At 45.7% G+C, this 23,756-nt stretch overlaps 7 protein-coding genes across 7 annotated transcripts; 3 read left to right on the forward strand and 4 right to left on the reverse strand.

The window, feature by feature from the left end:
* Positions 1–1,165: 1,165 nt before the first annotated feature.
* On the reverse strand, positions 1,166–1,869 carry K441DRAFT_695799 (uncharacterized protein; the record flags this gene model as incomplete). The annotated part of the gene is made up of 2 exons (XM_067652839.1): positions 1,166–1,628; positions 1,690–1,869. 2 exons carry the CDS (start codon positions 1,867–1,869, stop codon positions 1,206–1,208), a joined length of 603 nt encoding a protein of 200 aa, XP_067504770.1. The 3' UTR covers positions 1,166–1,205.
* A 715-nt stretch (positions 1,870–2,584) lies between these two features.
* On the forward strand, positions 2,585–4,516 carry K441DRAFT_658669 (uncharacterized protein). Its single transcript, XM_067648394.1, has 5 exons — positions 2,585–3,002; positions 3,058–3,224; positions 3,286–3,325; positions 3,385–4,088; positions 4,152–4,516. The coding sequence occupies exons 1-5, from the start codon at positions 2,669–2,671 to the stop codon at positions 4,428–4,430; spliced, it is 1,524 nt and encodes a 507-aa protein (XP_067504771.1). The 5' UTR covers positions 2,585–2,668; the 3' UTR covers positions 4,431–4,516.
* A 1,242-nt stretch (positions 4,517–5,758) lies between these two features.
* K441DRAFT_556868 (HET-domain-containing protein) lies at positions 5,759–6,550 on the forward strand (the record flags this gene model as incomplete). The annotated part of the gene is made up of 2 exons (XM_067643349.1): positions 5,759–6,073; positions 6,122–6,550. Coding segments are annotated over 2 exons (744 nt in total), but the record flags the coding sequence as incomplete, so codon positions are not given.
* Positions 6,551–7,183: 633 nt separating this feature from the next.
* Positions 7,184–8,285, reverse strand: K441DRAFT_658670 (uncharacterized protein). The gene is made up of 2 exons (XM_067648395.1): positions 8,065–8,285; positions 7,184–7,999 (listed from the first exon to the last, which is right to left on the reverse strand). Exons 1-2 carry the CDS (start codon positions 8,236–8,238, stop codon positions 7,598–7,600), a joined length of 576 nt encoding a protein of 191 aa, XP_067504773.1. The 5' UTR covers positions 8,239–8,285; the 3' UTR covers positions 7,184–7,597.
* Positions 8,286–13,837: 5,552 nt separating this feature from the next.
* Positions 13,838–16,018, forward strand: K441DRAFT_634856 (sugar transporter). The gene is made up of 4 exons (XM_067646418.1): positions 13,838–14,299; positions 14,357–14,441; positions 14,510–15,722; positions 15,815–16,018. The coding sequence occupies exons 1-4, from the start codon at positions 14,103–14,105 to the stop codon at positions 15,889–15,891; spliced, it is 1,572 nt and encodes a 523-aa protein (XP_067504774.1). The 5' UTR covers positions 13,838–14,102; the 3' UTR covers positions 15,892–16,018.
* Positions 16,019–16,147: 129 nt separating this feature from the next.
* Positions 16,148–18,184, reverse strand: K441DRAFT_705109 (alpha/beta-hydrolase; the record flags this gene model as incomplete). Its single annotated transcript, XM_067653569.1, has 4 exons — positions 16,148–17,453; positions 17,502–17,635; positions 17,695–18,010; positions 18,059–18,184. The coding sequence occupies 4 exons, from the start codon at positions 18,182–18,184 to the stop codon at positions 16,386–16,388; spliced, it is 1,644 nt and encodes a 547-aa protein (XP_067504775.1). The 3' UTR covers positions 16,148–16,385.
* Positions 18,185–21,470: 3,286 nt separating this feature from the next.
* Positions 21,471–22,280, reverse strand: K441DRAFT_556392 (uncharacterized protein; the record flags this gene model as incomplete). The annotated part of the gene is made up of 2 exons (XM_067643321.1): positions 21,471–22,149; positions 22,210–22,280. 2 exons carry the CDS (start codon positions 22,278–22,280, stop codon positions 21,471–21,473), a joined length of 750 nt encoding a protein of 249 aa, XP_067504776.1.
* Positions 22,281–23,756: the final 1,476 nt, after the last annotated feature.

Below are 23,756 nucleotides of genomic sequence, written 5' to 3' on the forward strand. Positions count from 1 at the left end.
GCTGGCGGAGGCGGTGCGTTCTTCATTCGCGTGGTCGATTTGGAGCTTTTCTGGATCCCAGGATACCGACATTTTGTGAGAAGCAGTGACAGATTATATTTTAGACTAACGCTATGAAATTGAAATGCAAATGATCCAACGGAGAAAACGCGAGTATATAGGAAAAGCACAAGGCCCAGTATTAAACAACCTCTAGGCCACCTACGTCGAGACGTACCCATCCCAATTGCTCTCCAGCAAAGCAATTGATGAGCTCACCGCACATGCTGTCATGCGTGCAGGTGGATCTCATTATTTCCGGTAACTCTGTCGGGCACACATGCCCGACTCTAAGGGATACGTGCAGGGTTCGCAGCTCGAGATGTGCATAGCCTAGGGGTGCCCCGTGCATCCTTCGAGGAAATTTCTACAAAGCTAGAGACGTTGAAACCATGAATCAGATACGTCTACCCCGCAGATAGAAGCTGCGGCGCCGGGATGTCGGTTGGAGATTCAATAGATAGTCGATGTCGAATGCGCTACGGTAGTGGTCAGCAGAAGATTTTGGTGTCGCACGACGTCTAGACACGGCATCCATGACAGATTCGACGGGGGGAGGAGCATGGGGGGTATCATGGAAATCATGGATTTTATGGCAATAGATAGACGACGGCGGAGGAGTGCCCGCCTACCACCCATTGGAAATCAAGATTTAGATCGACAACACTAATCCTACAACCGAATGCTTTTATGAAACACCGTCGCCGCCCCACCCATCCGCCGAACCAGGTGATATATTTGTGCAGCTACGAGGTCTTTGAGAGGATACTAAAAAGACGACAGCAAAGTAGTTTGCCTTTTATATTCATACTCATCATTCAGAATACTGTTTTGCGTGCTATATGATTGGTGTTTATGTTTCCATTGCTGTAGAAATTGACCAGACTATGGCGCGTCCCTTTTCAACGGTGAAGTCCTTCAGAGTTGGACCGTGCGCGAACAAAAGTACGCGTATCCACGGAGCCTTGATTCTATTGGCTAGCTCTTATCGCTACAAGTTTACTAGCCTATGCTTTGTACACTTGTGCTTTGTACACTTGATCATATATACTTTAAAAACTATTTGGTGAATTCTTATCTCTTGCGGGGAGATTTTGGGAGGTTTTTCGGAAGGAAAAACCTACTTCACCCTTGCATTGCAACTGTTGGCTCGCTCGCCATGGGATTCACAGCTGCAGCCTTCGCCACAGCTGCATTCGCAGTCTCCAGCACCGTATCTCCAATGGCCTTCCTCGCTTTCTCCACAGTGCTAGACCGCTCTTCTCCTCACAACGTACATCCTTCCCATATTTGAATGCAGCCCCGTAGTGAATCTTCCCTAAAAGTTCTTTTGCCTTTTCCAAGCAGATTCCCCCAAAGTCCCGCTTGGAGCCTTGTAAATCCGCCAAATCCACTCTTTTATGCAGTCCTCGCGCCAGCAGTTCAACCAAATTCTCCCAGCTACCGAGATCCGTGACATTCGACCCATTGAAGCCTATCCAGGCTGCTTCATTCGCCCATTGCTCAAACACATCCGCAGCTTTTTCAACAGATCCAACAGGAGGATGTAGACCTCCAAGCGCCGGTTTTACGTCAAGCCTCCGGGACGTCTAGGATCACTGGCGGCTTCGGGGGCCTCGAGACCGCCAAATACGAACTAGACGGCCATACCCTTAAGGGAATTCGACAGATCGATGGGCTCGTTAAGATTATACTATGACATATCGACGCCCATCTAGCCTGTGAACCAGTTGAGGTTGTTAACTGGGTCGGTGTGTTTCTTCCATACCCTTCGCCTTTGCCCCTCTCCTCCTCTTCCTCCTCCTTCTTTGTCCGTTCGATGAGTGGCATAATGCGTGGGGAAAGCTTCAGCTTGTGGGATCACGTCCTCATTCTTTCGCTGCGGCTCTGGCGTCTGAGAAAATGCAAGAGGCTGAGGTGTTGGAAGGAACCTCGTCTGTAGATGGAACGAGCGCTGTAAAATTTGTTGATGAAGCCGAGAAGGCTGCGAGAAGTAAGGAGGTAGGTGTTAATCGGGCCGAGCCACGACAAGGTACCATAAGCGTATATATAGAAATGAAGCAGTATAGACTTGTACTAGGCTTTGACATGTGCACGGAGCTGGAAATGGTAGGTTGGCAGGTTTGAGTTCACGCACACATACATCCTACTAGCACCTCTTCATGAGATTCTTAAAACATTAACTTATGTTGGGTACTTGAAGCTATCTCTACGCTTCGAAATAAGTTGTGTGTAGCAATGTCCTCAAACTTACGACAGCATAACGTTACTGTTGAATTGAAGTCATGGGGCTAAAACTCTGTGTATTGCTTATTTTCTATATAGGTGGTTGAAGAGATTTCAAGGAACTTCCGACGGTCAAAGTTGTCTGATTGGTCAAATTCCTGCCAAGAGATTTCTCCCACAAGTCTCATCACGTGATATCGTTGCGGGCTTGTTTTCCAACAGTTACTGGCTTCGGTAACGCCGCCTTGATCAACATGCCAAGACCTCGGCTTCACTTTGCTGAATTTTTCTGTCGACCAAGAGAAAATTCAACAATCGACGACATTTGTTTGTCGACTCCCTAAATTCTACGAACCGACGATATGCATTGGGTCAAGTTATGCGTTCCCGTAAATAAGAGAAGATGAGCCAAAGTATAGCTCTACTACAAGAAAACCCCAATCGGGGTCCAGGGCGAGGAGATACTGACGGCTCTAATGACCTCACGTCTACCAACACTAAAAAGTCAAACCGGAACGTACTCCTGAGACTGTATATCTCACATACTCTGTCAACTTGGAACTCTCGAACTTTCGAGTTTGGCGCCGTAATATTCCTCGCCGCTATCTTCCCCGGCACGCTTTTCTATGCCTCGTGCTATGCACTTTTCCGATCCGCAGCTGCTGCGCTGCTAAGCTCGTGGGTTGGTGGGCTTGTTGACCGAACCCATAGATTAGCCCTAGTGAGGCAATCTATAGGTAAAACAGCTCAATTGGTGTGATAAATCCTTATGTTAATTGTTGACGTCACCAGTCTTACAAAGAGCGCCCGTTGCTATCTCGTGTCTACTTTTTCTGATTCTCCTCCGCTTCGAAAGTCTGAAAGCCCTGGTGCTCATTTGTTTTGCATTGAGTATTGGGCTGGCTTGCGTCGAAAAATTAGCATCCGTCGCAAATACTATAGCGGTGGAACGGGATTGGGTGAGTCGACAAGCCCTCGAATCGTTTCCTATTAGCCTTTGTGCTAAATATCGATTCAAAGTTGATTGTCATATCAGAGGGCCTCGACATTGAACGACAAGGTCTTCAATTCCCTATGGAATTATTCCCTTGACTGCTTTTGCTGACGGTGACTTTCCAGGTCTCAACAGCACTATGCGCAGGATAGATTTACTTTGTAAACTTGTCGCGCCGATCTTCATATCTCTCATCGACGGATATTCGACTTCAGTTGCGGTATGGGTTGTTTTTGGCCAAAATGCAGTCTCGGTTCTCATAGAATATTTTGCTATCAAACAAGTCTTCGAAAAGGTTCCGGACCTAGCTAAGTTCAAGAACCAAGCGGAAGGGAACGAAGACAGCGCAAGTCTCCTAGGAAGGCCAGCGAATGGCGCCTCGGACATGGAAATACCCCAGGTTCGCCTTTCTCTAATCCGGAAGGCATTGCAACCATGGAAAGAATATGTTCAGAACCCCGCATTCCTTGCATCCTTTTCCTTGAGCTTACTCTACCTTACCGTGCTCTCCACCGGCACCCAAATGGCAACTTATCTTTTGACGCTGGGCTTTTCTTCCATTCATGTCAGCTTTATGAGACTGGCAGCCGTTGCATTGGAGTTATTCGCCACCTGCGCTGCGCCGATTCTAACGAAGAAAATCGGACCTGTGAGATCTGGACTGTGGTTCATTAATGAGCAATTGGTCTGTGTTGCTGCTGCCGTAGTACTGTTCATGTCGTTACCCGTAGGTACCAAAGCTGCCGGAGCAGCATTGATCGCTGGCGTCACAATCAGTCGGATAGGCTTGTGGGGATTTGATCTATGTGTGCAATTCCTCGTGCAGGAAGTACGTTTTACTCTAGAGTTCTTAATACCTAACGTAAGCTGACTCGACTATTACTTCCAACAGGATGCCCCGGAATCAAGTCGAGGCCGGTTCTCCGCTGCAGAAATGGCGCTCCAAAACCTTTTTGAGCTGATATCTTTCGCCACGACGATGGTGTTCACACGTCCGCAGGACTTCAAATACCCAGTGTTAATCAGTTGCGGTGCCATCGGTGTTTCTGCGATATGTTTTGCGACATTTGTGAGACAGAAGAGAGGGCATTTGCTTCATGCATCTAAATGCTTCAAAAGAGAAAAGTACAGTGAGGTTCCACAGCTAGAGCTAGACCGTCTACCGTCATGATTCATGTACATAATAGCACTCGTAGTAACTCCAGGAATTTATAGAGTATAACAGCTAAAAGAAATTAATGACATATCATACAGGCTTGTAAACAGCTTAATCATACGGCGGGCGACTTCCTTAGCATATGAGGAGATTTATAGCCAACTTTTCTTGACTCTTACTAGTCCGTAACGTCCTCGCACATAGCACCAAGAGAACTAGGAGAGCACGAGTAGGGCATTTGGTTATACGAATTTGGACGAATCATTGAACCAGCATTCTTGTTATTCAAGTGTCACTCATCAATATTCTTCAAGAACTTGGTAAGACGTTTGCCAAAGCTCTCTGAATCACGATCCGGCTCAAAATACTCCTTAACATCTCCTCAATCAGCAAATTCCGTCTTAGCCCCTTCGAATGCTCAAAAAAAGGCTACAGAATATCATATAATTATAGCCGAGAACTGTTCGAGGAAGTGATAGTAAGGGGAGACCGAACAAGCTCCATCAAGTTTCAGCCACACTACAGCCACGTCGGTTTCTGTACTTTCTCTAGAAAGTGCTAAGAATGTGATATAGCGTAGGTGATAACGGCGATAGTTAGGGTTATGACGGTTTGGAACTTCAAAATTGGCGCATGGACAAAATTTGTGTGCAAAACCTGCAAACCGCGCCTTGACGCAAGCCCCGCCTTGACTACCACTCAGCCGCAGCCTCTCAAGGCTGAACTCGAAACCTATACTACGAATAGCTAATTCATATCTCATACGTAGCTCCCTTATACGCATTCCTGCTCCTCAATTTAATAAGCCACTATGCTGAATACCCACGGGTTGCCCACACCAGACCAATGAAAGACTAGTTCTTCCTTCACGGTCCTCGTTTGGCCAAATGGTTGGGTCTAACGCAAACACGGAGGACAGCCTCTGTGCGAAGTGTCAAAAGATAGATTTTGATCTTCAATTCTTACTTGGTCGTACTCGGCTAGATCTATTTTGGAACGTTGGCGATATAAAATCAAATTCACGGTCCTGTACCTTTTGCAGAATGATACTTTCATGTATTGACGCCGATACTGAGAATATTTCTAATTCTTCAATCGAGGAGTGGAGCGTATGGGGGCATTGGAGTCCAATCGGAGAATACAAGATTACGTCTAACATGACTCGACTAAAACATCTCTTTAAGTCCTCGCCACAACCGGTTCAGCTTAGCAAGGTTTCCGACGTCGGATCGAAGCCTCATATCAAAAGTTTGAGTTTGAATGGATCGACCGAAAAACGGCTGGTGTATAAATTCATTATCAGCTTCGATAACATAGGGACGGACGACAATATCAACCGGGTCATGCGGCCGCGAGATGCTATACAATGCATTCTGCCTCTTGCGAGGGGTCCCAAATTAGATGGCGAGAAAGACCGGGTCCTCAGATGCCGGCCGGTTAATCTTGCCCAGGTTGATTTCAACCTCGTTCGGGATTGGATCAATACGTGTCAGAAAGGACACAAGAAGTGTCGCCGTTTCATGACCTCCTCGCGTCTAATGTCAATGTTCGGCTTCAGTCTGATAGATGTACAGCGAGAGGCGTTGGTTGATGCACCACGCGGAGCAAAATACCTGGCTCTGAGCTATGTCTGGGGCTCTGCCAGACAGCTGAAACTTGTCAAGGCTAATCGAGCGGCATTATACACTCCAGGGTATCTATCAGAGAAGAATGAGGAGATCCCAAAAACTATCCGTGATGCCATTTACGTTTGCAAGGCGCTCCATGAGCGATATCTCTGGGTCGACGCCCTTTGTATAATCCAAGATGACGAGGCTGACAAGAAAGCCCAAATTTCGAACATGGACTTGGTCTACCGTAACGCTTATATTACAATTGTTGGAGCTGTTGGAGATGCTACCACCGGCCTTCCTGGAACAAGAACCAATTACCCGCGTAGAGAAGCTGTGAAAGCGTCTATTCAAGGTCTGATGCTGTCCTCGGCTCCAAGTGAACTTCCTGAAGTTCTATCTCGCTCTCTTTGGGCCACACGAGGTTGGACTCTTCAAGAACAATTGATGTCACGAAGGCTCCTAGTATTCACCGATAGAATTGTCTATTTTAATTGCCAGGAGACAACCTTCAGAGAGGATGTCACGCTTGAAGCTAGTGGGGGTAGAGTGAGGCTCACGATGTGGAAGTCAGTCTCAAGAATTCCTGACACAGCCTCGAAAGTTGGGGCACCTGAGAGAAATTTGAGTAGACTAGAAGTAGGGATACGCCTAGAAGGCTTCCGTGACATTGTCTCTCAATACTGTTCACGATCATTGTCTGACGAAAGGGATATCTTAAACGCATTTTTAGGAGTGATAAAGTGCTTTGAACCTACCCTAGGGGAGTTCCAGTTTGGAATACCCATGCGCTTCATAGGATTAATGCTTCTTTGGGAAGCCAAGGATAGGCTCCCAGTTCCTAGAGGGACTGCAGTGGCTATCCCATCATGGTCCTGGGCGGCCTGGAAGGATTATGAATTCTCTCTGGATTCTGGAGGGGGGTTCCTGCAAAACGGCTCCTGCCCCTTACAGTTTTTTAACCTTTCTGGAGGAAGCGAGTGTACGCCAATTCTTAGTTCCGGCCTCATAAACAATGCCATTTACCATGTACGGCTTCATGACGAGATCAAAAAGCACTGCCAGGCGACTACGGTACCCAGCTTAAGTAAAGCTTTAAACTTCACAACGAAGTTTCTAAACTACAGCTATCTAGTCTTTTGGACAAGTACCGCGTTTTTTCATGTCGACCAAGAACCCACTGCCAACGTTTCGAGCGCTTTATCTTATCAGTACACATACGAGGTCCGCGACAAGCACGGCAGCGCTATTGGAAAATTAGCTCTGAACCACGAATTACGAGAATCACGACCGGGGCAAGTTGAGTTTATCATGTTGGCTGTCTCTAACATATCTTATTTACACGTCATGGCTATTGAGTGGGTGGACGACATTGCCCAACGCCTTCAAGTTCTGGATCGACCGGTGGCACAGGAGAGGTGGATGGCGGCGTATCCGCATCGGAAGCTTATCATCCTTGGATAGTGGTCCTGTTGCTAAGAGCGACATCCTTCGTGGAGATTCTGGCTTACGATGCTTTGCATTGTGGTTTTTCGACACTGCTGTAAACTAGGCTCCACGGGCTAATGCTCTTCACGACCGCAGACACTCATAATCGACTCCAGCTGTCTCAGCCGCTTCCGCTAGTTTTAACATATCCATGTATTCATACTCGGGCATTCCAATTCTAATCTTGCTCAATTTCGGAAGTCTCACCTCTTTCTGCTCTAGCATCTTTACGAGCAAGTTGAGGCCAGTTACGGGACACTTTGCCAGCGTCAATGACTCGAGCGAAAGTGGCAAAAAGTCGGCCAGATTCACTCCTTGGTTACCCGCAGTGTTTTCTGCAGTGTAAAACCCTTGCGAGAGCGCTTCATCCTTCCCGTCCTCATCCTCGGCCTCGGCGTCAGGATCTGGAACCAGTGTATCCCAGTCCAGGTCCAAATGCTTCAACTTCTGAAACCCAACAAGGAAAGTATGCGGCGATGTTTCCTCCTTGCAGTACATTAGGCCAGGGTATACCCTACGCTATATATTATTTGGGAGGAAAGGGCACTTACCGCCTCGGACTGCTCACAATTCACCAAACTCAGCTCCTCTAACGAATGACCCGCATATTTTAGCAAGTCAGCCAGTATGCCGTGCGGATCATAGTTCGTGTAATGCATAACTGCGCCTCTGCACTCATAAGAGAATTTTTCCAGCGCTTCGATGCCGCTCAGAGTCTCAGACATAGCGTCTCTACTAAGAGCACTATAAGAAAACTCCAAGCCTGTAACACGTGACCGGGCGAGATTTGTATAATTTTCAGATTCTCCCTTTTCACCCCCGATCATGTAGCCTGAAAGAAAGCGCATAGAAGGCATGCAGATGAGGTAGCGTATGAATCGGTAGCCGATGCACATTCTAGCGTTCCAGTGCTCTAGACGGACACTTGTCAGGTTCCTGAAGGCTAACGGGGGGTTGGAAGTGGCGTGCGCGGCAGCTGCCTGTTCTAGAACATTCAGAAGCCAGGACGAGTCACCCCAATTGATGTACGTGAGTTGTTTGAGGTTCGGGAGGCGAGGAAGAAGGAGCGCGATAATGGGACCATCGCTGCCATTCCCAATTGCAGTCTCAAGTTGTGAGTTAGTGGAATCTTCTTGATCTCCAAGCTTTAAAGGGCCATCCGAGGCCGCGGATGTGAATAGCTTGACGTAGTCGCTTGGTGGATGCTGATGCTCCGGTCTCACCTGATCGCCCGTCCAGATCTTGGAGTCCCAATAGACATTTCGCTCAGTTAGGAGGTCGACAATATGAACATAATAGGCAACACGAGGGTTTTGAATGATGGTGCTGAGCATATCCCAAAGGGTGTGATCATCCGGGGAATTTCCTGGAGTAAGGGAGCCATATTGGCTTTGAAGAGCTTTGTGGTGTTTAATAGATCCTTCTGCCAGACGCCAAAGCTGTTTGCACGTGATGGCGACATTGATGAGGTCGTCTGGTAGAACCAATTCCAAAACTAAAAGTTGCAGCTCCGCAGGTAGGCTTGTGAGAATTGCCATTGTGATGAGTCGTGAAGCAAAGAGAAAGTGAGATGCTATCCCTTGATGCGTGCTCAAGATGGTGGCCCGTGCTTAGCCAATTACTATTGCGAAAATCCGATTAAGCGGGCCTCACCTAGCATCAAATTTAGGTGGGGCTCGCTTAATCGGATTTCGCAATATTAATTGGCTAAGCACGGGCCACTCTCTTGAGCACGCATTCATCTATGCAAGGGATAACGTATTAGCCACCCAGTCGAGCCAGCCACCCGGTCGAGCCACCCGAAAACACACCAAAATCTACCAATTTTAGCCTTTTATAACTCCACCCCTATTAAAGACATTTAAATAAAAATTTAAATATAGCTGCTTATATATAAAAGATTTCTATTTTTAATATTTTTAAAAAAGTATTACATTATTAATTCTAGGCCACTACTAGTTACACACCCCCTAATCACTGCACGCACACCCCCCACTGAACAGGCTTAGATTCTTCCTCTTCAGGTTAGAACGTCACGTGTGTTTGACTTGTATGCATCTGCATCGCGAAAATCAAATCTTTAAAATGCAACTTCTATGACTATACCACCATAATTAAGTTTTAATTTCAACTATAGTATAACTTGTAGAGTTCAAACTAGAGCTGGAATGCGCTAGAGGGCCTACCAGTAAAGTCGTGTTAAAAGGCCGAGGCCCCACGACGGCTGTAAGCCTGTGAAATATTACTGCTAAACACTTAGCAAGCCATCCACAAAGGCATCTTAACTTCCACCGCTATTCTCACCACCTGTAATACCGCATAGCCCTGCGATTTAGCAAACTTATTAATATCACCAAGGGTAAAGTTTGCGCAATCGTACGACTTCAACGGAGGTGGGCTAAGAGCCATGGTAGATGTAGGGAAAGTAATGCAAATGCGAGGTGTTGATTTGGGCACGGGCGCGCGACCGTCGCGTACTGATGCAGATGTAAACAAGTCAAACACACGTGACATTCTAACCTGAAGAGGAAGAATCTAAGCCTGTTCAGTGGGGGGTGTGCGCGTATTAATTGGGGGGTGTACGCGCAGTGATTAGGGGGTGTGTAACTAGTAGTGGCCTAATTCTATTCATTGCCTAATTCGGTCCCTTTTAGGTCTATATAGGCCTTTATTAAGTATTTATTAGCTTAAATATATAATCCTTTTTAATAAATATTATAAATAGAATACTTCCATATATAAGGAGCCATATTAAATTTTTTATTTAAATATCTTTAATAGGGGTGGAGTTATAAAAGGTTAAAGTTGGTAGATTTTGGTGTGTTTTGGGGTGGCTCGACCGGGTGGCTGGCTCGACTGGGTGGCTAATACGTTACCGCCAATCGCGAAGCCGTTTAAAATAGTTGTGCCCATGGCTTGATTTTTATTTCACCTTCAGATTTTATTAGTAAATAGTTATCGCATAAGGCCCTAAATTGCGCTTGCAATGCCTACATGACGTCGCCAAAAGGTCCACTTGATAAGTGTATATTTGGTGTCGAATAATATTTCGCAATCAAATGCAAGGCATTTTGGAGAGCTCTCGTGAGCCCCTTACGGTGTTGATTTTGCTTAGAAATAGGCTGGGCTTCAAACTTCAAACTTTGAAAATTCTCATTGATCGCTCCTCAGCCACCACCTCATCCACGACTCAATTAGATCCTCAATAATATGCGGGCCTCCTCTGTAGGTTCTGAATATATATCTGACTTGATTACCGGATTAAATCTGACACCAGCAACAGTGATGTCGGTCTCCGCGCCCAACCCCACACCTGCCTCCGCATCTAATGCGACTACCTTGCCTTCTACTACATTTGATAACGCCGCCCGAGCTATCCCTGCCTTCTCAATTATAGCAAAGCCTGCCTTTACAAAGTATCTAGAGGGAACCAGGAAGAACTCTATAAAGCGAATCGTATTGATTCTATTAGCCAGCTCTTATCGATAATAGTAGGACGAAATACACCAGCGGAAGAGATATCTATATAGATTCTAGTAATTAAATACCCACCGTAATGCCTTCTAATTGTGCTAGAATTAATATAGATCTTGTTTAACCTATTTAGTATAATATTCGGCTAAATAGGAAAGCCAAAAAACTATCCCTTGCACTGTTGATGTGATATAAAATGTGGCCCGTGCGCGCGATCAAGAACATCGAACTTCTTCGCGTCAAATTGTAAATATATAACTCCATCAATCAATACACTACAATCATGGTGCGCAATCGTGCAAGTAATGATATAGACTTTGTTCCTTATACCCAACACCCAAAACGCGCGTCTTAGAAGTCTTAAAAACCTCCTGAACCCTGGCCCTTACCTAATTTTAAACCTCTTCCTATTGAGAATGAAAATACCTATGGCAAACCAAATCTTCCTTCCAACATCGATAATAGCGACCCCCTGTAGCTATTTAAGCTATTCTTTACGGACGAAATTATAGATTAACTTGTATAGTATACAAATAGGAACGCGGAACTCCACCAGACTCTAGAGGATAAGACTCCAAAGGGACGCCCGCGGAAGTGGAAGCCAACATTAAGGGCAGAGCTGCATATATACTTGGCGGTGCTAATTTATATAGGGCTACACGTAGAAAGTAGCATTAAGGAGTATTGGCATAAAGACTTTAGTTATGGCTTAATACACGTTATTTGGAACTTTATTGGACTGGAGAGATTTTAGCAAATTAACCGTTATTTCTACTGCACTAAACTACGAGAAGATAATGACGAAGCTTTCTAGAACACTTTTAAAAGGATTTGGGACCTTAGTGAGTACCTACGCATGCTCTACAGGAAGTTCTATACCCCCGGTATACACCTTACCGTTAATAAGACGATTAAACGGTTTACTGGCCAAGCCCTAAAAATCGTTAATATTCCTACTAAGCCAACGCCAGAGGGCTTTAAAATATGGGTGTTAGGCAATTAAGGCTACGTTCTTGACTAGATGTTCTACGCCAAAGGTAATAAGAAAGGGCCGTATAATCTGGATAAGGTGTATATAAAGGAGGAAGGCTTTTCTAAGACGCAGGTAGTAGTACTTAACTTACTATTATAAAGAGACGACCTTACTAACGAGCTACTCTATCCACCAAATAAACACATTATGTGGCTTAATAACTTATTTATAAGCGTTAAGCTACTCTCTTGGCTTCGAGAGGTCGGAATTGGCGCGTTAGGGACTGTGCGCACTACTAAAACAAAGCAGGAGGAGTAGGAGGAGGCTTTAGATAAAGTTAAGGCTTAGTATAGAGCTCTAATTAAGCAAATCAGTTCCTCCCTCGCAGAGCTTAAATTGGTATTTAATAACTAGATACTATAGGGTTCCTTATATAGGGAGCTTTCTGAAGACTCTACGGTTGTATAATTTGCCTGGAAAGATGTAAATATAGTGCTATTTATGAGTACGGTCCTTGACGGTAAGCTTATCGCCTAAGGCTCTGCTACTTAAAATAGGTATCTAACGTTATATATCGCAGGATCTTAATTAGTTAAGCGGCCATAACGACGCCCTGTAAAGACCTCCACCGGTGCTATAATAACTTAGAAGATCTTTGGCAGTAATGTAGTTAAGGTGTTAAGGATTCCGCTGTTTATTAACTTCTACAATTACTATATAAAAGGCGTTGATACTGCTGATTAGATAAGGTCTTATTATAGCTCCCTCCGACGTCACCGTAAGACTTAGAAGCCTCTGCTTCACTTCCTCCTTAATACAATTATTACCAATTACTATAAGCTATCTTCCTACTCTACCGATGGCTGGCCGAAATAAAGCGGCTATAAGAAGTTCCTTAAACAACTTATAAACTCTCTATTTAAGCTCTCTATTTAAGCACCTTAATGAAATCGCGCGTGGGTCTCTATAGATCAAATACAGTGGTACCTGGCGATACATTATGGATATAAGGCAGTTAGGATTAATAAGAAGCAGAAGACCTGCTCGGCATACTTGGAGGCAGGAAGGAGGAGCTATATTAAGAAGCTTTCGAATAGGAAGCCTTTATGCGAGCTTTTAGTGAATATAGTAAAGAGATCGCGCGATAGGAAGGAGTTTAAGAGACCTTAAAGGTCGCCAAGAACGATGTACGGGTGTAGACTCTGTCAAATACCACTATGTAAAGATGGCCCGTGTTAGCAGGAGTATATAGATCGACTTAATACTAAAGAATAAGGGTATATATACAATATACATTAATATTTCAATATATTCGTGACTTTAATTAAGACCTTTGGTGATGCGGCAGAATAATTGACCGCCTAGGAATGCAGCTTATTTATTGGCGCGTACGGGCCACAATTTATAGGACGCAAGTAACAGTGCAAGGGATACCTTAAGCCCTGGCCGTTCCTTAAATTTAAACTCCTCTACGTCGATAATTAGGACGACTATAAGTCTTAGGTACGCTATATAAAGGCTAGGAAACCTCTAGCAGATCTATTACTAAATGTAACAAGAAAAGCTCGCGATAGTAAGGAATAGAGGAGGTAGGAGCATATTGGAAGGACTTTATTTAGCTACAGTATATGCAAAATACCGTTCTATAGAATGATAAATACTAGAAACTTTATATTAAGTGACTCGGCTCTAAAGAATAAGCTTATATATTGAAGTACTATACTGTTTGGCCTCTATCAAAGCATTTGTATTCTTGAGTACGGGCGTTGAATGCATCTCAATTGATTGGCTGGATCTTATCGATAACGGTTGGACCCGAAGTGATGTGCTAAGGGATATCCCAGCAACTGATGAACAGCGTAAGAACAAGGAAGCCGACAAGAGCTTCATTTCAACTGCTGCTGGCTCATGTGCCTTACAATCGTACAATATTTATTCAGAAGTTCAATGGGAAATGCGCCGATAAAAGAAACAGCCAGCGCTGGTCGCCGCCTACTTGCCTTATCCTCGCAACTACTGGCCCAATATCACAACCTTCCGGTTCTCGTGCAATACCAATGAAGTGGCTCACGGCCCCTTAACTACTAAATTCAATTACCTTAATTTTGTGAGAAAGCTTACTACCCTTCGTACTCTTCCGAGATGACGGCCAAAGTCTATTACAATCAGCTTGATGAGCCCGACTCTCCTCTGCAAGCACCGAAAACAATGATACAAGAGAACGAGGGCGAAGCGCGAGAGGCCATCGAGATAGAACATAGCCTGAGCTTCTTGGAGGCCGTCAAGTTGTACCCAAAAGCCATTGGATGGTCTGTTTTCTTCTCCCTTGGAGTTATTATGTAAGTACATCACTTCTTTAGAGCGTAGACACTAGGATTGGTTAACTATTTCACTAGGTTAGCCTACGACCCCCAAATTGTTGGAAGTTTGTATGCTGTCCCAGCCTTCCAGAGGGACTTTGGATACAAGTATAAAGACTCGGTGAGCTACTGGACACCCTAAACAGTGAAATACACACCCTACGGCCCATAAAGTTGACATGATTTTAGTATATCATCTTAGCATCATGGCAGACAGGCCTAAGCATGGGAAACCCCATCGGACAAGTTTTTGGTGCCCTTGCGGCCGGTTATCCAATGGAGTGGTTCGGCCGTAAGAAGACATTCTCTGCTTGTGTGATGGGCACCGCTACGATCATCTTCATCCAATTTTTTGCCCGCTCTCTCCGGGTTCTCCTCATTGGGGAGCTATTAGGAGGGCTGGTCTTGGGCGCGTATGTTGTTATTGCGCCTGCATACGCTTCTGAAGTTTGCCCGGTGGCCATTCGTGGCACTCTCACGTCTTATATTAACCTCTGCTTTGTCATGGGCCAGCTAATTGCGAATGGCGTTACTGCGGGTAGTCAACGACTAGACACACACTGGGCTTATAGCATACCATTTGCAATACAGTGGTTCTGGGTCCTACTCATTATGCCCGGGATGCCATTTGCTCCTGAGTCTCCATGGTGGTTGGCTAGGAAGGGCAGGTTGGAAGAAGCGGAACATTCTTTGCGTCGGCTTGCCTCTCCGCACGTTAACGTCAAATCTACGCTTGCCATGATTATCGAGACCGATCGGTTCGAACACGAAATGGAAGCGGGAAGTACGTACTGGGATTGCTTCCGTAAAGCCAACCTTCGGCGGACGGAAATCGCGGTTGGCGTCTATGCTATACAGGTACTAAGTGGCATCTACCTTATCAATTACGGCACCTACTTCTTCACTCTAGCCGGGCTCCCAACGCAGAAAGCTTTTGACATGGGCATCGGTTTCCTTGCCGTGGGCTTCCTAGGGACTTGTCTCTCCTGGATATTACTCCAGCACTTCGGCCGACGCAGCATCTACAACGTCGGCTTGGCAATCCTTGCCGTTCTCCAACTCATAATCGGTATTCTCGACTGTATCCCGAACTACCAGCACCATACGAGTGTCATTTGGGCACAATCCTCATTAATGGTCATCTGGAATTTTTTTTACGATATCTCCATTGGTCCTGTATGCTTTGTTATTATTTGCGAGGTGTCCGCAACCAAGGTTCGAGGCAAAACGATAGCGATCGCCACGGCCGTTCAGGCAGTGTTAGGGATTGTGATGGCGGTGGCGATTCCCTATTTAATAAATCCGGATCAGGCCAATCTAAGAGGAAAATTAGGATTCTTTTTCGGAGGCCTCGCTTCTCTGTGTCTGATCTGGTCTTACTTCCGCGTGCCAGAAACTAAAGGGAGAACATTTGAGGAATTGGATATCATGCGTGCCAGAAACTAAAGGGAGAACATTTGAGGAATTGGATATCATGCGTGCCAGAAACTAAAGGGAGAACATTTGAGGAATTGGATATCATGTTTGAAAGAGGCGTGCGCACAAGAAAATTTGATAGTTACAAGATTTAGAAGAATTGGTATTATACTTTAATTATTTGCTTGGGCCCTCTTGCGGGCCACAGGTCTAGACAGAAGTTTATATGGACTCCAAGGTACTTAGAAGACTTTTAGATATAGATCACTGGGCTTTAATGAGCCGTCATGACTACTTAAAGCACACCTGAGGTTGGTTTCCCAAATGATGGTGTTTATGTGTTACTTCAATCAGAGTCAAATTATAATATTCTACCCAAGGGAAATATCTTTCATTAGTTATAGATAACCTGTCGAACTAACTCGTGTGTAGATTGATCTATGAAGAAAATGAGACTATATATACATAAAGTAGTAGACTAAGTTGGTGACTAAGTCGGTGACCGAGTCAATAGTAAGACAGTAATAAGTAAATCCGATTTAGGTCGACATGACCTCAGGCCTTTGAAAAAGTATAATTCACCTCTGATAAGTAGATTCAATAGGCAATGACAGGGTAAAGAACCCTTACTAAACTAGCAAACCTGAGATCAGAAGAACAAAGCTTTCTGCAACCACTCACACCTGGGATTTGCCTGGGGATCCTTAATCGGCTTCAAGCCAGCAACATTGACGTCCAGGATATTCTCCGAACTCCCAAACAGCGGCATGGGTGCCGCACCGGCCCGGTTCGGCGACCCCGTCATGGCAAAAGTCGTCAAATAAGTTTGCAAAGAAATAGCAAAAGACTCTGTACCATTATGGACAGCGGGATTCGGCCCGTTGTAGAATGTGTAGGGTACGTCTAGACCGTGGTATGCCGGTGGAACACTCCATCTGTATCCGAAAGCTTGACCGCGAAAGGCCCGGTTGAGGTACAGAGTATTACAAGTGAAACTAGACTCGGACGAGCTGAGGAGGAAGCGACCTAAAGCGTCATCGTATGGCAATGACGAATTATGTGCGGTGGTAGGGTCCGGGTATAATGTGTTGGTTATGAAGTCGACCACCGCTGGCTGAGCACCTGGTAGGCTATGCTTGGTGTTTGTAACATAGGCGTCATTAGTCAGATTTGACTTGTCGACAAAGAGGAAAGTCTCGTTCGCGTTGTAGCCTGTCATGATACGGATGCTCTTATCAAAAGCACCATGAAGAAGAAGATTGCTGGGTAAGGCAGGCACAAATGAACCATCGACAGCCGGTGAAAATGTAAATTGGCCGTATGGTGACCGGCCCACGATGTCCTGGTTGGCTCGCCTGAGAGATTCATAGGGCAGTTTGCGTGCTTGATCAATGGTCGTGACATTAAGTGCGGCGAGGTAGGATTGCAGGACTTGGTCTTGTTGCCAGTTTCCTGGATATGGTTGGAATCCTGGACTCTGGAGGATAGCTTGCTGAAAAGGAACCTTGCCACGCAAGCCACCGTAGGCGGTAATTTGATGCATAATAGACCCAGCACCAGCTGACTGGCCAAAAACAGTGACTCTGTGACGGTCTCCTCCGAAAAGATGAATATTTCTCTGAACCCATTCGAGGGCGAGGCGTTGATCTAATAGACCAGCATTCGCGGTTCCGTTCGTTTGGAGATTTGGGCCTGATAGAAACCCGAAAGCGCCGCCCTTTTGATTATTTAGGACTGTGCCATAAATCGAGACCAAGTTACTTACGCGGTAATTGAGGGTGACGTAGATGAAACCTACTCCCTCCTCATCTTCTTCTTTCGCGAGTGCGAGCAGGCCGGCAGGGTTTCCAGTCACATACTGAGTAGATGTCTTGACGTTCTTTTGACCGAAAGCGAAGCCTACAATGATCAACAAGCACTCCTCGTAAAATTGCTTAAGAACTTGAATGTTCGAATACCTCCGCCGTAAAGCCAGACCATCACTGGTGCTCCGCCACGCCCATTCCCCTTCGCCTTTTCGAAAGCCTTCTCTGGAACTACTACATCAAGGAATAGGCAATCCTCATCCTCATCAGGATCTGGAGGTGGTACGTCATCTAGCTGCTGAACATCCTTCAAGTACCAAAGTGGGTACGCTTGGGGACAAGACCGTTGGATTTCGCCTTTCTGGAGAGTGCGGTTGGTGAGGGGAGGTAGTGGAGCTGCGAAGCGAAGATCGCCGGTGGGCGGTTGGGCGTAGCGAATATTGGAAAAGCTGTAGTACTGGCCTGTAGACTGTAATCTTGTTAGTTAACCAACGGTTTTAAACAAACTGGAGCTCACATTATAAGAAATGGCCTGGTGAACTGTATAGCCAAGATCAACTACGGGTAGACGTTTAGATGATGCTTCAACAAGAGAGCTTGCAATGTGCAGAGTAAGCACACTATGTTTCCAAGAAAGCCGCATTTTCCAAAACACAGCCAGAGATGAAAATTAACAGAGTGGAGAGGTATATGGACCCGATACTGGTTGACTCTCAAGATCTTATATAGATGGATGTAATTATATTTCGGGACTTGGGATCGGCCGTATCTGAAAATACCTTGTCATGCAGGTACGCACCACGCAGCTGCAGCTCTACTTGGCGTTCAGCTGGTTTGGTACTCGTAAATCCGCCAAGATTGTGGACCGCAGGATTATTTCAAACTCTAAAGAGAGACGGCAACGCCATTCTTACGGCCGTATGTGAAGCAAATTTCGCTTGTGGAAGGCGTTGCACGCAATATTTTGAAGAAATGTCCCCTGACCTGCCCTTTGTTTCCGCAAGGCGTGTTCCGCACTTTGCCTCAAAGGGATCCATTGAGCGATTGGACAGCGCACAGAACCTTCAGCCAAGAAATAAAACGATATGCTTCGCTTTACGCTTACACTAAGGTTGAAGGGTTCTGCAAAAGGCTGAGCGGGTCCTTGGACGAGTCAGTCTTGTTTAATTACATTTTCTTGGTCATCAGCTTTGTGAGTTTCAAGTTCCGTGCGGCGTCGCGTTTGTTGTTATTCAGAGATGCTTGGTCCGTGTACTCTCAAGGCGGCCTCCTCAGACTATGGAAGCGCTCTCAGGAAACAATCTTGCATGTTGGTCGTGGCTTGGATTCTACATGGATATTTACCAGATGTGAAACACTGAAGCAATGTATGGAAATGAAGAGCTGCGATTCAGATAAGACGGAAATGGAGATGGGTTGCTCTCGCTTGTGTCAACTTCTGGAAAAAAGATCTCGGATGGGAATCATTCAATCATCAATGTTTCACAACTTATTTTCGCGCTATGCAAACTCAATGTAATATGGAAATGAGGTAAAGAGCGTAGGATGACAGAAACGAAAGTATTTCGAACAAGTCAGAGAACGAAAGAGAGCCAACAATGACTTCGGAGTCGGGACACCCATACAATGCCCACGAATATCTAACTCTTCCTTTTCAAAAGTCCTTCTAGCTCCAGTCTGTCAAAAAGCCCTTCTCTTTTTCTATCCGACAATCCATTCACTTCCTCTGAGCCATCTCTAAACGAATCAATGTGGACACGAAATGGCTTCTTCCCCTCCGGCGCCTGAACAACTTTGACAATTGCTTCCGCAACCACTACTAGGTCTGTACTTGGTTGCATATTCTTCTCCACACCTCTTAGAGTTTGCTCAGGCACCCATTATAGTGATCCATCCGGATACTCAGCCGCAACTCCTCCATCTTCCAGCTTTCCAGCATTCGCAAAATGATTCGTACCCCTCATAAACATACCTGGAACCATGATCGTGGTCTCGATTCTCCATGGGAAAGTTCTGTCGCATACGTCACAGCGAGCGAGTCCGTAGCTGCTTTAGCAACGGAGCAAGGCCCCAAAAGGGGAAGTACGCCACCGTGGGCACTGGAGCTTGAAATCCATATCACATGCCCTTTCCCGACTCTGTGGAGGTGCGGAATACATATCTTGTTCATCCGGTATGTGCCTGCTGCGTTCATCTAATAAAGTTGGTGCAGATACTGCGTTGAAAGGCTTCGAGAGAGCCATGACCAGCATTATGGATAATCGTGTTGAGGATCCCGCCTGTTTCCGAATGTACTTTAGTCAGGCCAGCAGAGATTGACGAGTCGGAGATGATGTCGAGGTTGACAGAACGCAGCCGGATGTTGTTAGCAGATGCGAATGTAGAAACATCGGACTGCGCGGATTGTGTGTTATCATCCGGGCTGAAGAAACCAGCATAGACCGTATGGCCTGCGCAGGCTTAGATGACGTGCGGCCAAGGCACCAAAACCGCTTGAGGCTCCAGTGATGTATGTTTTTAGCAGGCTGCATTTTGTCGTGAGAGATGTTGATAGGGATTGAAAAACCGACTACAAGATTCAAGTGAAGGGAACCGCAGTTGACAATGTCCGGTGACTATCTGGTTCCTCCCTCTGTAAGCTTCTATCAATCGTTGGAGTACACAGATAGATTTACCTGCAATTTATTCTTAAGGCTCCTATAGATAGGATTATGAGATGTTATCCCATAAAGTGCGCTCCGCAATTACTCGCACGAGATCGTTTTAAGGCCGGAACACGTTGAATAAGCATAAGCGCTGAACTACAGAACTATTGCAAAGGGTATGACATCTTGCTTAGCTCCAAGACAACTCTTATCGGTTAATGGATTGGCGTAGGAAATTGACGAGATATCCGAGCTTGGCTGATTAGTCAGTATTGCAGCTACTAGGAACCCAATAACTAAGTTCCACTGTACGAAGTACTCACTTATTCTATCAATTAGGGGATTACCAACCCGGCTAATTTTTTGCTCACAAATACCAAATAGCTATCCTCGTAGACAATTAACGCATTTACACAACTTTCCAGCCTTGCAGAGACTACTTGCCTGTAGCAGTTCAAGCAATCATCTCTTACAATTATGGAGATATAGGGATTTAACTTTCCTTCCGATGCTCTTCAGTGCTATGTCTCGACTCCCCATGAACCTCCACGGCCCCGCTCCTCCGTGCGCGCCTCTCGACTCGCCATCGCGGTGAAGCCGCAATCAGCCAGCGACCGTTTCGAAAGAGAAATACTTACAACAACAATATGTGTGAAAGGACGGCCAAAGGTGGCTGGACTAGATGATGGTGCAAAAGCAATCCTTTCGCAGAAGATTTACTGGAGAATAAGAGAATTTGGATATCAACTCTTGGGAGTACTGTGGAGAAGCCCATCACATGTCCCGGCGCGAACGTACTCATTCATCGTGCGATTATACGTGGACAGATACCGGCCCATCCTTTACCATTCATATTGCCTAGTTTTAGGGTACGGTAGGGATGCGATCCGTTTAGTACGGGTGACTAAAGAATTCTCAATCCAGTATGACCCTTCGCTGCCTATCAGTCATAAGTTTGGACTCTAAGTGATAGTCTATGAATATGACCATACGGAATAGCTTTCGTTACTTTCTCGAGGAATCCTTTACCTAAGACTTTGCTATCCTGCACTATAAGTTATGCTGAAGTACCTAACCTCCTTCACCACGAGGGCAGGAAATTTTTCTGGCACGATCAAATGGCCTTGGCCTTGGCCTAGCGTATGAGAATCTAGAGATTCGAAGAATTGATTCTAGGCGGACTTCTAATTTAGCTTGATTCATTTCCCATTCTTTCAAGCAATGGCCTCATTTCTCAGAAAATATCTTACCATAATATACATGCCACAGAAAAACCGTCACCTGTCACGTCTCCAATCTTTCCGCTGAGTTTTGCATATCCCATAACTCACATCTCCCATAAAGATCACACCAGCATTTCTCTAGCTGCGGACATTCAACCGCAGGCCGACCAAAGATAACATGCCACAAATACTCCAGAACCCTTCCGCTCATGTCATCGCTTAATGTCGTCTCGATCAACCAATCCCGTAATCTAACGTACTGCTGCAAATCGTTCTTAAGGACTTGTTCCCGACTGACTGCAAATTGTGCACAGCATGCCGTCGCAAATTCCTGTGGTACTTCTGCCATCTCCTCCACTCCCTCAAAAAACTTTCCCCAGGCCTCTGGTAGCGAGAGTTCGTATATATGATCCGGTTCGACGTCCTCGGGAGACCGAAAAGGTTTCGCCGGATTCCTACATCCAGGCTCGTGTATACAGCGTAAATTTGCGTAGCCCTGTCGCTGAATGAAGTCTGTACGAAGCGCTAGCAGCGATCCTACGTTACTGTAGTTTGGGTAATCGACGTGCCAGGCGCGGGGGTAGCCGTCACGGTGAGAGTGGATAAAGGCCATTGTACGAGGGAGCGCGTGGTAGTTGTCGATTATATAAGTGAGATAGGCCATGCCTTCTTTCCCTTTGTTCATAGGGGTATGAAGGGGTGCGGTGAGTGAGTCAACGGTATAGATTGCGGAAGTCCAGCTATTGAGGTATAGTTGTGTGAGTCGCAGACTGGAGAGCAAGGAAATTGAAGAGACTTACTTCTGTAATTCTACTACCCAGGATGTGTCTTCACTTGAGAGCTTGCCGATCACTATGACTTTATCCTCCATTTGGGGCTTTGCGTCCATAAATTCTGGTTTCAGGGATGCTGTCGAGGACACTTCTATGTTTGTAAAACTGTGATCATGCTTTGGGGGTTCCTGGTTGGCAACCCTCTTATTATTAAAAAGCCACAGTAATGCGAGTATCATGCATGCCGCAAGCACCGAGAGGTGAGGTTTGGTCCGCCTTGAGAATACCATTGCACAATTTGGGTACAAGTGTATATCGTAGAGTTAATGAAAAAATTTATTGCACTCTTCAGTCGAGTCAACTTGTGGACACCTGGGATTACAACAGACTTTGAGCATTGCGCGGCCAATCTGATCTTTTATTAAAGCTCCGCCATGGGTGTTATTGGTAACCGCGCCCCCAGTAGGTCTCTAACCTAGGCATCTGCAGTGAGAGGCGCCAATGCCTGCGACGTACGCCGCATGCGCGAGGACTCTTGGAGAAATCGGAGCTAGAATGGTCTTAAACGTTTCGACCAACAACGCCAAGCTTTCTATTGCGCTCACACACGATGCGTGCGACTAGAACTGAGATTTGCTTGTCACTCATCTAGGATTGGATATATTTAATAAAGATTCTGGGAACTCCTTGGTGAGTATTTCACCCTGTTGATTGCTGTGCCGCACCGGCGGTTAGGGGCTGTTTATAGAACGGGGATTGTTTCATGGATATGATCTCAGCTAGTTATACCACATCCTACCTACCTAGGTAGGTAGGCATTTACGCGTAAAAGTCTTGGCAATTATTCCGAGTAAACACTTAGGATTCTACTATGATTCCTTGCAACCTTTACTAAATAGTCTAAGGGCCCTTCGTACGGGGTAAATTACAAAGGGTAAGAAACATGACCGGTAACAGTTAAACGACTCACGCCTTACACTTCCTCCTCATTGTCCTCTAATAGTATATTGGTGGGGTAGAAAATGTTGCGAAGGTGCCATTGCTCCTAGCTATGTGGCAGTATTCAGTCTGCGGCGCTTTGGTGGGGGAGGATTGCTAGTTTGGCGAAGATCTGGAGTACCAAGGGCCTGTTCACCTACGGCAAACCGATCTGGTCCCGGAAGTAATGATACTCCGGTCGCATCTGACAGCTCGGCGATGTGCACGTGATTGGTCACGTGACAGTGCGCGGGCCACCTTCTCGGGCTTATCTCAGGTGCCCCAGACCCTCGTTAAGGAATTCGCCTCTCACTTTATGAATATTATGCAATTCTGTCATAAAAATTCTGCCAAGGAAGGTACCGTGCGCAAGCGATCTAGCCAATTAGAGCACGTGCGAGGCAATTCCTCTCTAAGGGTCTAAGGGAAAATAGTCGCATTTTATACCCTTACACCTCATAGTTTCCTCATGCTTTTAAGATAGAACTTCCCTACTATAACTTATTTTTCCCTAAGATTAGGTAAGCTACTTTTTAGCTATAATAAGAAGTAGCTCACCTAATCTTAGGGAAAAATAAGTTATAGTGGTAAAATGC

The sequence above is a fragment of the Cenococcum geophilum genome, assembly GCF_001692895.1.
Source record: "Cenococcum geophilum 1.58 unplaced genomic scaffold K441scaffold_17, whole genome shotgun sequence".
In the NCBI taxonomy this organism is placed as follows: domain Eukaryota; kingdom Fungi; phylum Ascomycota; class Dothideomycetes; order Gloniales; family Gloniaceae; genus Cenococcum; species Cenococcum geophilum.